The sequence below is a fragment of the Thermobia domestica genome, chromosome 11 (assembly GCF_964235325.1).
Source record: "Thermobia domestica chromosome 11, izTheDome1.hap1.1, whole genome shotgun sequence".
Lineage (NCBI taxonomy): Eukaryota > Metazoa > Arthropoda > Insecta > Zygentoma > Lepismatidae > Thermobia > Thermobia domestica.
Genome location: NC_137464.1, coordinates 39,324,664 through 39,338,494, shown reverse-complemented (window position 1 = coordinate 39,338,494; position 13,831 = coordinate 39,324,664). Strand labels below are relative to the sequence as shown.

At 35.8% G+C, this 13,831-nt stretch overlaps 1 protein-coding gene across 1 annotated transcript; it reads left to right on the top strand.

Moving 5' to 3' along the window:
• The first annotated feature begins 322 nt into the window (after positions 1-322).
• On the top strand, positions 323-1,600 carry LOC145665115 (E3 SUMO-protein ligase KIAA1586-like). The gene has a single exon (XM_081732390.1). It carries the CDS (start codon positions 323-325, stop codon positions 1,598-1,600), a length of 1,278 nt encoding a protein of 425 aa, XP_081588516.1.
• The last annotated feature ends 12,231 nt before the right edge of the window (positions 1,601-13,831 follow it).

Below are 13,831 nucleotides of genomic sequence, written 5' to 3'. Positions count from 1 at the left end.
CTCGTGAAGACCAAACGACTGAATGACAAATTGGCAACAAAGTCGAGGTCATCCACTTTTCTTTTTCCTAATCAAAGGGAGGGTTTCCTCCGTCAGAGGGTGGCGCGGTTGGGACCTAACTATGTTTCGCATATTTCCGAGGGTTCATCTGAGATTGACAGGCTCTAGTTCGCGTAGTTCCCAGCTTACTACAGCGCCTACGCACATGTTGTTTTCGACATTTGGCAGATGCGAACTACGCATGTCTAATTCAGACCGTTTCTAAGTGTGTTGCTTTGCTCCTTGAATGCTGTGATTGTGTGTGGTGAGCTAATTAAGAGAAATGAAGCGTACCCAGAGGTCAATAGAATCTTATTTCAGTGCTTCTAGTGGTAATGCGAAGAAAAGTAATTCTGGTGTAGTTCTTTCACAGGAAGACTCCGGAAGTCTACAGGAAAAATCTGCCGGCTCAAGTTCAAGTGATACTAGTGGTCAATTGTTGAAATCCAATAGTTCACCTTTGTGCTGGAGCCAAAACCAAGTTAACATGTTTAAAGAAAAGTATCCGTGGTTAACAGTCTCGAATACTCTTGGCTGTGTAAGTTGTGGTAAAGTTGAGGACTTGAAATTGTATTCAAATGTTGGCGTATCGCTGTCACAACAGTGGGTTGCGGGTAGTGTTGAATCTTTCGGGTCTACAACGGAAATGCAACAACATTCATTACGGAAGAAAATTTTCGAACATAAGAAAAGTATTGCCCACTGCACCGCGGAAAAATTACTCTTGGAAGCTGAAAACCAGAGCTTAGAAAAACTTTTCGACAATGAAAGCAAATGTAGCTTTGAAACAACGTGTCGAGTTTTTCGAACAGCATACTGTACTGCAAAACAAGACAGGCCGTTTCTGGATCATTCCCATTTAATAGATCTTCAAGCTGCCAACGGCCTTGATATGGGGCGAATTTTACACAGTAATGTTGTATGCGCGGACATTGTAAGCCACATTAGTGCTGAAATGAAAAGTAGACTTATTGGGAAAATTAAATGTGCTAAGTCCATGATAGGCATTATTGTTGATGAATCAACCACATTAAGTAACAAAAGCGCGTTAAATATTTATATACGTGCGCGTATTCCGGATAGCGAAGGAGTTGAAAGTAAAGACAATAACTGTAGTGATGATATTTATACGTTCTTTTTAGAACTATTGGAACTTCCGGATCAAAAATCAGATACAATATACAACGTTCTTACGGATTGTCTCCGAAGGAACGGTTTTGATGGGGACTACCTGGCTGGTTTCACAAGTGATGGTGTTAGTGGTATGTGCGGGAAAAAATCTGCAGTCGGATCAAGATTACAACAACAATTTCCCAAAATCGTGTTGTCGCATTGCCTTATCCATAGATTGGAACTTGCTGTAAATGATGCACTGGAGACTATTGGTGGTGGTGTGAATCATTTTAGTATTTTGGTTAGCGCTCTGTTCAAGCTGTACAGTCTCTCTCCAAAAAATTCGAACGAACTTGAAAAGTGTGCACATGATGTTGCAAATCAACTTAAAAAGATATGTCGCATTATAGATGTAAGATTGGTGGCGTCTTCTTTTCGCTGTGAATAATCTGTATGGAGTTCATACACTGCAGTATATACACATTGCTCTACAGAATCTATAAAAACAGCTCCGCAACAGTAAAGAGTGAAGTCAGTTCCAAGGACTAGCAGATAAACTAAGCTCCTACAATTTTATTAAACTTTTAGGACTTCTCTTTGGTATTCTGCAGAAATCAAAGAGTCTGTCAGAATTATTGCAAATGTGTGACTGCACCATAAAAAGGGCTTATGATATGATAAAGCTATATATAAATAGAATAGAGAGTTTAAAATGTACGCCAGGTGACAGTGAAGCTGAAGTATTCAAAAGTGTTGAAACCGGGGTTTTCAAAGGCGTGGAACTTAACAAGCACATTAATTTTCCATCTGTCAACATATATCAGTTCATACAGTGTATAGTGGATAGCCTCAAAATGAGAACCATTAATGAAAACGATACGAATCACAAGCTAATAAGTCAAATAGAATCTGTTTTCAGTGACTCCGGTGACATTCGACAAGGTGAGAAAGAAATCAAGGAACTTGCTTTTAGGTTTGGATTAAATTCACATGATGCTCTTTGCGACTTTGTGCAATATAAGGCAACAGGGAAGAGGGTTGTTACTGAAACTGTAAAAAGGAGCTTCACCACTCTTAACGCCATAGCAATTAGCAGTGCAGATTGTGAACATGGTTTCAGTAAAATGAACATAATAATGTCTGATCTTAGAAATTCGCTACAAATTAGTACAGTTTCGAGTATAATGTTTGTGTCATTAATCGGGCCCCTGTACACACGTTTAATCCTGAGCCGTATATTAAGTCTTGGTCACGAAAAGGAAGGCGCAGTGCAGACTACAGATGTCAGCAACGAGAAAAGAAGGAAGATGGACCTTATAAGAAGCTGTGGTGAATACTATGACTTAATGTTCCGGATAGCATACATTTGTATGTAATAGAAGCCAGGTTGGTAAAAAAATAGTTTAATATTCTAATTGTATTCTAAACAGAAGCGTCATTTCAGATTTTGTTTGGGGGAAGCAAGATCCCTTGATATAAGTAAAATTTCCCGTTTTTCACTGACTTACTACTATTCTATGGATAAAATCTATATAAATCTCAAACTCGAGGGGGCAATTGCCCTCTTCTCCCCTAAATGACCCCCTTGGTTCTAAAGTAGCTCTATGTAGGCCTACAATGTGTTTTGTATATTTTTAGAGGTCTACACTTATGTAGAAAGTATAAGGATTTTACACTTTGAGCTGACAGATTTTTTTTTTTTTTTTTTTTTTTTTAAGCGTAAACCGGCTACACATTTTTCTGTTCACTGGAATTGTATTATGTGCTGGTTATTATTTACCGAATAATATGGTGATTAGCAATATTTAACTTTTCCATTTTATTGAATGGAATACAATGCAATACAATGGGATACAATGGAAAATAATATTCATTGAATATTAATATTTCTGTTAGGCTGATGATTGTGAGGAATAAAACATTTACATATTTGTTCTCTCTGTTTGTCTGTCTGTCTCTCTCTCTCTCTCTCAAAAATGGTGCAAAAATGTCAAGAGTAGAGATGTTCTTTAGGGTTCTGGTTAGTGACGTATTTACGATTTTGTTTCGGGTGGACTGCTAACTTTAGTCCTGGAAATGTGAAAATTCTGCAAGATATGCCGTTTATTTTAATATAGTAAATAAAATTCCGGGGAAGGGGTTAAGCCCGGAGGCTACCCTAAATACGCCATTGGTTCTAGCAAAAGTAGTGCTAAAAGTGGTCATATTTGTTCCATACCGTCACCTCATCTGATGTCACTTTAAGCACTGCACTCAACCCAAAGCTCTACACGATCCGTAACTGAGGGGAAAGTCGCTCTGTATTGTTCGCGGAGGCAAAAGTTATGCATACTTTAAAATATGTATGGAATGGAAGTAGTGGGAAAAATGTATACTCGCTATTGATGACTGGAAATAATGTTTCGAGAGTTGAGCGACTTTTTTTCGCTTTCACACTGAGAAGCTTATTCAGATACAAATGGATGATAATAAATTGTCTACGTGTGAGGAAAGGCTTGGAGAACTAAACAAGAAAACCATCAAACTTGACAATTCTTTATAGAACTAATGAATAATGGTTTCTTGTCATTAACGTTTAAACTACGAAAACTCTATGAAAACTCTTCTTGTTTCCTTTCTTGGGACACTTTTAACGAACTTGAAAAGTTCATTACTGAGTTTTGTGTGTCCGTGTATGTATGTGTTTGTTTATTATTTGCGAATTTTTCAATTTTGAGGCCTTCATTCAATACAGCATTAAAAACAAAAATCTATCTGAAAAAGTGATGGAATTTTTGCGTCACTCTTACCGTTCCCAAAATATTGGCCAAAAATTTCCAATTTCGGAATATTTAGGAGCCATATCTCGGGAACCATAAATCATAGAAAAATGATATTGGTGTTGAACAATAGAAATATTGATTGAATACCAATACCAGTTATTGTCTCGATAATTATTGCTATATTAGTTATTGATTCAATAATTACTGCATCATTGATTATTGACTCAATAATTATTGCATCATTGATTTTTGATTCAATAATTATTGCGTCATTAGTTATTGACTCAATAATTATTGATACATTAGCTATTGATTCAATAATTATTGCGTTATTAGTTATTGATTCAATAATTATTGTATCATTACTTATTGATTCAATAATTATTGCATCATTGATTATTGACTCAATAATTATTGCATCATTGATTTTTGTTTCAATAATTATTGCATCATTAGTTATTGACCCAATAATTATTGCTACATTAGCTATTGATTCAATAATTATTGCGTCATTAGTTATTGATTCAATAATTATTGTATCATTGATTATTGACTCAATAATTATTGCATCATTGAGTTTTGTTTCAATAATTATTGCGTCATTAGTTATTGACTCAATAATTATTGCTACATTAGCTATTGATTCAATGATTATTGCGTCATTAGTTATTGAATCAATAATTATTGCGTCATTACTTATTGATTCAATAATTATTGTATCATTGATTATTGACTCAATAATTATTGCATATTTGATTTTTGTTTCAATAATTATTGCGTCATTAGTTCTTGACTCAATAATTATTGCTACATTAGCTGTTGATTCAATAATTAGTGCGTCATTAGTTATTGATTATATTGATTCAATAATTATTGCGTCATTACTTTTTGCCTTAATAATTATTGCGTCATTAGTTATTGATTCATTAATTATTGCATCATTAGTTATTGACTCAAATTGTTGCGTCATTAGTTATTGATTCTTCCACCAGTGAAACGCATATTACTTGTAAAATAACTTTTTCTCCACAAAACAAAACTCTACCAGTGACTCATATAGCTATCCGTAACTGTAACAAATGCTCCAAACAGTGACAAACATACTCTTGTTATAAAAGAATATAGTGCATACAAACTTAATACGTTATGTGAACGAAGTTGAAATATGTCCTTTTTTTAGTGTATTTACTTCTGATTAGTGGCATATTCAAGGGGTTTATCGGGCTTAAGCTCCCCCGGAACTTTATTTACTATTTTAAAGTAAATGAAATATCTTGCAGAATTTTCACATTTCCAGGAATGAAGTTAGCAAAGCCCCTCCCAAAACAAAATCGTAAATACGCCACTGCTTCTGATAATGAAAGAAGAATACATTGCATAATTTCATTTCTAAAAGAAATCTCATATCGAAGAAAACAAATAAGGAAAGCAAAATACAGAGAGTAAAAAACTGATCCGTTTTATTTTTTAAAAGAAATCGCTGCTAATTCCGTCTTCCGTCTTTTTTTCATTATTTTATTTCCGTTCTTATTTTAGTCTTTTTCTTATTTATTTTTCATCTTTATTACATGCTGTCTGGAATCGTCAGATCATGATTCCGGATTTCACATGGGAAAAACTGAGTACGGAAGCAAGAGATAATTATATTTTAAGTGTATTTTCTTAAGATATACATTAAAATTTAAGCAGAATCATAACGGATTAGTGTTAGATTTTCTGTGACGTTTTTAGATCTATTGTAACTATATGTCAAAGGACTCTCGTCTATTCTCTCTATCAGTTTATTTTGCGGGGTAATTATTATGTGCGTAAAGAGTGTATGTCACTGTTAAGAAATTACAAACATTGAATGGATCGTTATGTTAATACTAGTGAATTTGCCTCATTTGTAATCATAAATACGCGTAACAATTTCTTCAAGGAAAATAAACACATACATACATACATACATGCATATATATATATATATATATATATATATATATATATATATATATATATATATATAGATAGATAGATAGATAGATAGATAGATATATAGATATAGATATAGATATAGATATAGATATAGATATAGATATAGATATAGGGTGAACCTGAAAGATGCGCACAAATTCCGGGAGGTGATTCATAACATCAGACGAAAAAACAAAATGTCCTTTTATGTTGTCGAATTTCGCGTCGAGTACGAGTGACAAGGGTGCATACTTGGAATCAAAATTCGAATCCTGCCAATTGGAGCGAAATAGAAGGATGCGCACATCAATGCACCATAGGGTACAGCGGGGTAATTTGAATAATTTCAGACATTTTCTCATATATCTCGGAAACTGTAATTGGTATTCAAATACAAAATTGTGAACAAAAACTTTGAACCTTACTATTACTTAACAATTTTTCTTAAGATAGTATCTGAGATACGTCATTGTGAAATTTGAGTATTCAATTTCCCCGCCGAAATTTCGAAAAACGTAAATGCGGGGGGCAATTTGAATAACGAGTGGGGTAATATGAATAACCAACAAAATAAGCAAGTCTTGTAGAAATAATGTATAAACTACTTAATTGTTAGATTGCAATTTCTACGGTAGTTGAAATATGCTAATTTTGAATGAAAAGAAGTACATAAATTGTAAATATGCATCACCTGTAGCTATCTTCTTGAATGTAGGCCTACACTAAAGAAATTTGTTAGGAACACTGTCTAAGGCAAAGATCCATAATAGGTTAATTCATCTTCCATCTTTCGTATTTAACGACAACGACACCAGATAAACTGTTTTCGACCTTCTGCACCGACAGACTTCGTGGAACCATGTCTTAGAAAGCTGGCAACGAATCCAGTCTCCCTTTCTAGCAGAAAGTTCTGAATAGTAATTAAAAAGGAAAAAACAGCAATTCCATGTTTGACTTTCATTGCCTGCAGCCATCTTTAGACTTAGGCCTACATCTTCACAGTACAGTTTCTTTCGAGCATTCATTTGTTGTTTTCTTGGCAGGTTCTGTATTAGCACTCTTCTTTCTTGTAGTGTCCTTGGATTTTGTTACACCCGATACTTGTGTCTTTCCTCGGAGTTGTTTTATTCTCATTACCCGAATATTTTGAGAAATTGAGTGGCATGATTTTCCTGTAACACGACGTCTCTACTGCACACACACTTTTTCTGGGCTGGGAAGCACTTGTTGTATTAGTTCATCTAGGCTTCGTTAGGACAAAGTTTTGAGAGCCATGACCGGAAGAAGGAGGCGCGTTGTTAAGGTCTTCCCGAGAAGACTGCTCCTCAAAATGTGTAACAAGGCAATACGTTTCCGAAAGGGTGAATCGAAATTATTCAATAGCTTGTGGACTAAAGGAGTATATACCGGTACATGAAAACCCATAACTGCCAATCCAACAGAAGCTGTCCACTTTCAGGCTTCAATGAACAAAATGCAGAACTGAGATTTACTAATCACTGAGCTCGAGTTTTGGTGAATCTAGATAGTTGCCTCTTGGTGGTAATTGGCTTTAAGGGCCTTAAATCAGAGCGATTGAGTGGTTGTAATACATGCGTTGTGTGTGGAGGTAGGTAAAGCATTTCAATGTCATGACTTTGGCAGAATTCTAAGGACAGAAGTTGTGAGTGAGATTTTGGTTTTTAAAGTCCGGATTTTTGCGTACGCCTTTGAATATTACTACAGGAGGTATAAAAGACCCTTTGGCATTGCAGCATGCTATCACCGTTACATTTTCCCCGCCTATAGTTCTAATTCCACTGGTATTCAAATTGCACCGCTTTGAATTATCCAAATTGCCCCACAGTCGACGAATATGCCATTCACAACGTAGTATGAAAACTGCTCATTAGTTGACGCGAACGTACAGTATATCAATGCCCCATAGGCTGCTGATACGATTATAATCCAGAGCGGTTTCATTTTATCCAGTTAGTAATAAGGAAAGATTAAGGAAACAACGTTGAAAATTATAACGACCTAAAAATAGACATATTTGTACTTACCTTGCAGCAAACAAAAAATAGTGTAAGCCTTCAGAACCGCAGGAATAGTTTGTATTTCTGAGAGCGATTTCTGCAAACCACCCCCTACAAATCCACCACAGTTGCACTAACATGGCAAGCCGCGTTTCCACTCCAGCTAGCAAAATGCTTAACATTACTCAAATTCCCCGCCTATTGGAATTACCCCGCTCTACCCTACTAGATTTTTTTTACTTCCTTTGATGTGACCAATCACCTCCTGAAGCATGTACACATCTTTCTATTCCGTTCCAATTGCCAGTATTCAAGTGTCGATTCCAAGTTGGCACTCCTGTCACTAGTACACGACACGGAATTCGAGAACATGCAAAAGGACTTGTTGTCTTCTTTTAATGTTATGAATCACCTCTTGAAGTATGTGCACATCTTTCTGTTCCATTCCAATTGTCGCGATTAGATTTTCGATTCCAAGTAGGCACCCCTGTCACTCTTACACGACGCGGAATTCGACAATGTAAAAGAGGACATTCTGTCGTCTTTTGATGTCTCGAATCACCTCCCGGAGTTTGTGCACATCTTTCAGATTCATCCCGTATATATATGTTTACGTAGGTACATAGGCGCCGACTTGAAGAAAATATTGGGGGGGCCAAAACAATGATAAATATATAATCATATTCAGCCGTTTTCTACCAACTGCTGGATAAAGGCCCCCTTCTTTCCAGATCTCGGTCTGCTGCATCCGCTCCGCTGCTAAATTCATGACCTTAAGTAAAATTTGTGTAAACGTATTAAAACAAATTCAAGTTCAAATATTGGGAACTTCACTGCACCACATTGATCTTCACTTCTCATATCAGTGTTACCATAGTGTTTGTTGAAGCTTCAGTGCTCTATTAATTATTTTAGGATTTTTGGTAACTTTTGTTACCATGGCGTACTATGGTCTTTGACCTCTTATTTAGGTTCTATAACAGGTACTTAAGTCGTTTTTTTTATTAGTCAAGTCAAGGATGGACCAAAGAACACCCCAGATGCGTTTCGGAACCAGATGGTCAACTTGGCTGCGCCAAGTGGGTGCGGAAGGGCGTGACTTTTTACTTTTTCTTAAGGCAAATTTCAAAAATTTTTCACGCCTATAGTTTTTACGATATCAGATTGGAATTATGTGCACCTTTGGATATTTCTCAATTTTTTCTGAGATCTCTACGTGAAGCCGAGTCCGGGCTCGAGGGCCGCAAATGTTCCGAGGAGCTGATTTTTTCAGAAAAAAAATCAGTTTTCCCGATTTTTCCGGTTCAGGAACACAATACGTACATGTATGTGGCACCGTTGAAAAGGGCTTGTTATACGAAAGAAAATAAGCCATGACTCTAGCCTGAAGAGTATTGACGCAGTAAATTTTTATAACAAGTATATTATGTGTATGTATAAAGAGAGAGCCTAAATTTAGACTTTCAACAATTTTTCTGCCCTCTGTGTTTAAGATACAAGATTGGAATTTTGCACATGTCCGAGGTACATAACAATGTATTTTTAGAACAAATTGAGATCCCTACGTCAACCCAGGCCTAGGCCAGAGGGGCAAAATGTTTTGGTTGGATTTGCAAAAGTACTTCCGAGTTTTTCCCTAATTATCTGGTTTAGGTGTATGATACGGACATGTGAGTGATACTGTTGGAAAGGGCTTATTATACTGAAGAAAATGGCGTTTGAACCATGACTTTAGGCTAAATAGGAATGACGCAGTACATTTTTTTTTTTTAAATTATGCCTAGGTATATATAGAGGAAGTTCGGGTATTATGGAATACCATTTTTGTTTCACTTGTAACTCAGTTAATAATTGCACATTGAAACAAAAAGGAAAACAAGTATACGCCTTACATATTTGGCTTGATTTATGTATATCTTGATAAAGAAGTTTTGTTACAGGGGTGGGTAAAATTTATAATTTGTAAAGAAACCACTTTGGAGGGTAATATGAAATAGACGGGTAATATGGAATACAAATGGTATATAGAAAAGAAAAAGTTTTTTCTTGAACATACAATGAATATAGTGGCAATATATGAAAATTCTGAATGCCAAGCCATAACTGATTGTGATTACTTGCAAAAGTCATAAATATAATACTTTGCTTCAGGATCGGCACAGTCATTGTGTGCTCACATTAAACATGATGAAGCCCACCCCTTGTATCACCCCTTGTATCATCAGACAATTTGCTGTAATAAAAATACACTTAGCATTGTTGTCATCATAAATGTATGTTTAATTGCGCAATATCGATAGATATTTTTGTAATCGGAATACCATACGGAATACGGAATACCATGCTTTTCTTGCGGGTATTCCATATTGAACTTCGCGCCAGCTTGGAAACGAAAGAGCTGTTAAACGCATTCGAAGGCGTATAGGATAATTGCGCTTATCAAACTGCCACTCTATATATCCAACGTCATAGTAAATAAAGAATTGTTGTTCTATTACATTTCAATAGGAAAATACAGGTTGTAAACCACTTACCTGTAAAAGTATTCCTGAATAAGAAATCAGATTTTCGCGTCAGATTTGAGCATCATAGGGACGTGAGGTAGTAGTTTCTTTCCTCTCCGCTTGGAAGCAACACATCACAAGCGAGCTAATGAGGTATTATTAGCTCATATTTCATATTATCCGACTATTCCATAATACCCGAACTTCCTCTATTTATATACATATATGAAAAGATGGGTTACCTTCAGACTTTCAAAAATTTCTCCCGACCTCAGTTTTCAAGATACAAGAACGAAATTTTGCGCACGTATTATGTATATAACAAGATTTTTTTTAAAGATTCAGATCCCTACGTGAACCCAGGCCCGGGCCAGAAGGGCACAAAAATTTCGATTTTTTTTCGAAAAATCTCATATTTCTTTTTTTCAATTTGCTTATTTCTGGTGTACAATACGGACAAGAGAGTGCTACCGTTGGAAAGTATGATCTGTCCTGAGAAAAACGAGGTATGAACCACGATCCTACGATAAATAGTAATGAAGCAGTAGCTGTTTGAGTGAAAGTCTAAAATTTACTTCAAAAAGTGGAAATCCTAAAAAGGTTAAACGCCGATTTGAAAACGGTGCTTTTTATCGAATAAGAAGGCTGTTCCTAATATTGAATTAAAGGCATAACGTAATTTACGACAGAAATTCTTGCTCCTCTTTGGTAATTCTTCCTCAACTGGATTATATTGGGGGGGCGAGGACCCCACCTTTAAATATTGGGGGGGCCAAAAGTGCCCTGCCCCCCCAAAGTCGGCGCCTTTGCGTAGGTATATATACATATATGTATAGAATTCATTACACGTTGGAGAATTATTTCATACTAATATCAAAGAAGCTGGTCAAAAGAGTTATTGATGTGAATTGTGTTTCCCTACAAATTACTAAATACTTTGTAAACTGTTTTGGTATTTCTTGTTTTAGACCTAGTGTCTATATTTTCTGCTAAGCATATATTGGCTTGTGTAAGATTTCATACAAAAGTAGAGATACAGACAGAAGAAATTATTTCTTAAGGCTCGAAGCGACGGAAAGTGGCTGAAAAATGTGAATGTGTTATAAAAAGTAAGAGGTTAATTCAACGAGGTGGAACCAATAGCATTACAAACCTAAGTTTAAAGCATAAATGAGGTTTATGTACATATGTGTATATGTTTCACGGTAACTACTAGCTGGATCTCAACTAAATTTGGTGGGAAAATAGCGCATCGTCTAAGAAATAAAGCTCAGCTAGAGACAGACTTCGCTCAGCTCGCTCTATTCATAGATCTACTTTATTTCTTGGTAACTACTTGCTGAATCTAAAGGAAATTTTGTTGACAAATAGCCCATCATCAAAGAAATATAGATTTCTATATTTGGATTCCAATCTCAGTCAGGATCAGGACCAGGTTCTGCTCGGCTGGGCTCTGTTTGTATGTGGTACTTTATTTCACGGTAACTACTGGGCAGATCTGAATGAAATTTTGTGGGTGAGTACCCAACTGTCTTAGCAATGAGAGTCACTATATTTGATGGCCGGCTCAGCAACAGAGGCTATATTCCATCGCTTTCCATGCCGGGAGTTTCCAAGTTGGATTCACTGACTATGTTCCCTTTGTTATAATAATATCACGAAGAGAAACATTGTGTAACATCAAATAAATAATAGATGTAGATAAGTTGATAACGGATTCGATTTCTGTTAAGGCGACCCGGGCTCGAATTACTGCAGGTCCAAATGTCTTAGCAGGCTTCACTTTCAATCCATACTCACAGTGATAAGCAAGAGGATCTCCTGTGGAAAAGGAAAGAGATGCTTAAATGATAAGGATGATGAGTGTGTACATGAATAGAGATAAAGATTTTAAAATCTATTTTCTTCACTTATCCCATAATTGATATTTTCAGTTGATTTCAACAATTTTCTAGCTCATACAAGACCAGTGTTTCTTGTAGGGAAATAACATAACGAATTATAGTATCATTAGTATGAAACATTTATTTAACAACACGCTCTAAATGATATAGGTACATCTTAAAATGGTGAAATTTCTTTATGCTGAACTCCGCAGCAAAATTACTGCTTTAGTGCTCTACAGGCTTAGAAACTGTTGTCTCCTTGTTGAAATGTTAGTGTAATTAGGATTGCATCTATCCAGGTGTTTGCAATACTAGAAAAAGTACTGAACTCGACCTAATGGAATTATTGCAGTCTGGATTTATATTTTTGGTGTTCACTGTACCCTACGTGGCAGACAAGACGTTCTCTTCTCAACCATAGGTTGGTGGTGTTGCGTTTAGTCGAAAAATAAAAATATGTAAAACGTTTGTTAATAAAATCTCCGTTTTAAAATAGCAATAGTTTCGTGAGATACTCGTAATTGAGTGACCTTGGTGGTGCCTGTGGTGATGTGCGCGAGCTTTCCGCTCTGTGTCGCTAGTTGTCGCTGCAGCCAGATGCCTGCTGCTTAACTAGCGGACGGTGCAATTTAACATAGGTACTGCTTGAGTGAAGTTCGAAAACTTGATAGTGGGAATTGTGAAATGGAGGTGTTAATATTTGAAGTTGATACGACAGGAACCAGTGGATTTTGGCTGCAAGGAGACCAAATGAATATCTAACCACTAAAAAGGCTCTGTAAAGGAAACAGGTTTGGAGACAGAAAAAAAAAGGGGAAATGAAAATGAATGAAACAGTTTCTGGTTTGTATGTTAGTTATTCTTATTTGCATTAGAAACTTCCATTTCACTTTTCTTATTGTCTTGTTTGGAAAAGGAAATAAGAAAAAGGAAAATAAATGAAAGAAACTTGGATTCTGTCAACTTACGTAACCATTAAATGCCTTGGTTAAGCTATTTGAATAAAACCCTTTTGGATTTTGCTTTTAACTATAAATTAAGTTTCAGTAGCTAACCCTGGTCATTCGTATTGGGTAGAGAATTCCAATATCATTAAAGCTTCTACAAGAAGTGCTTTATTGCGTTTAAAGTGGGGATTTTATATCTAAAAATTCCAGTGTCAAACAAATCTTGGGGAAAAAAAAAGTTAATGTGTGTTACTTTCTCATTGGATGTTGTATCTGATAGTTAATTTAGTCCACTGCAAGACTTTCTTTATTACTTTTCGTTCAAGTTATTTGTTATAAATTTCACAAAATAAAGTTTGTTTGTTGTTATCTGAAATTGGGATTTCCAGTAATTTGAAACTGATGCGAACCTATTCTACCCTTCTATCGTAACTATCGCGCTCACTCGATGTGTGGACGTTAATTGTCGGTGCTGGTTGTTTTATTTTCGGGAATTATTTTGCAGTAAAGAAATTTAATGCTATTTATATTCCTAGTGGGTAAAACAGCTAGAACTGAGAATTGGCGGATACATGGAATTATATATGTGTATTTCATTACGCAACA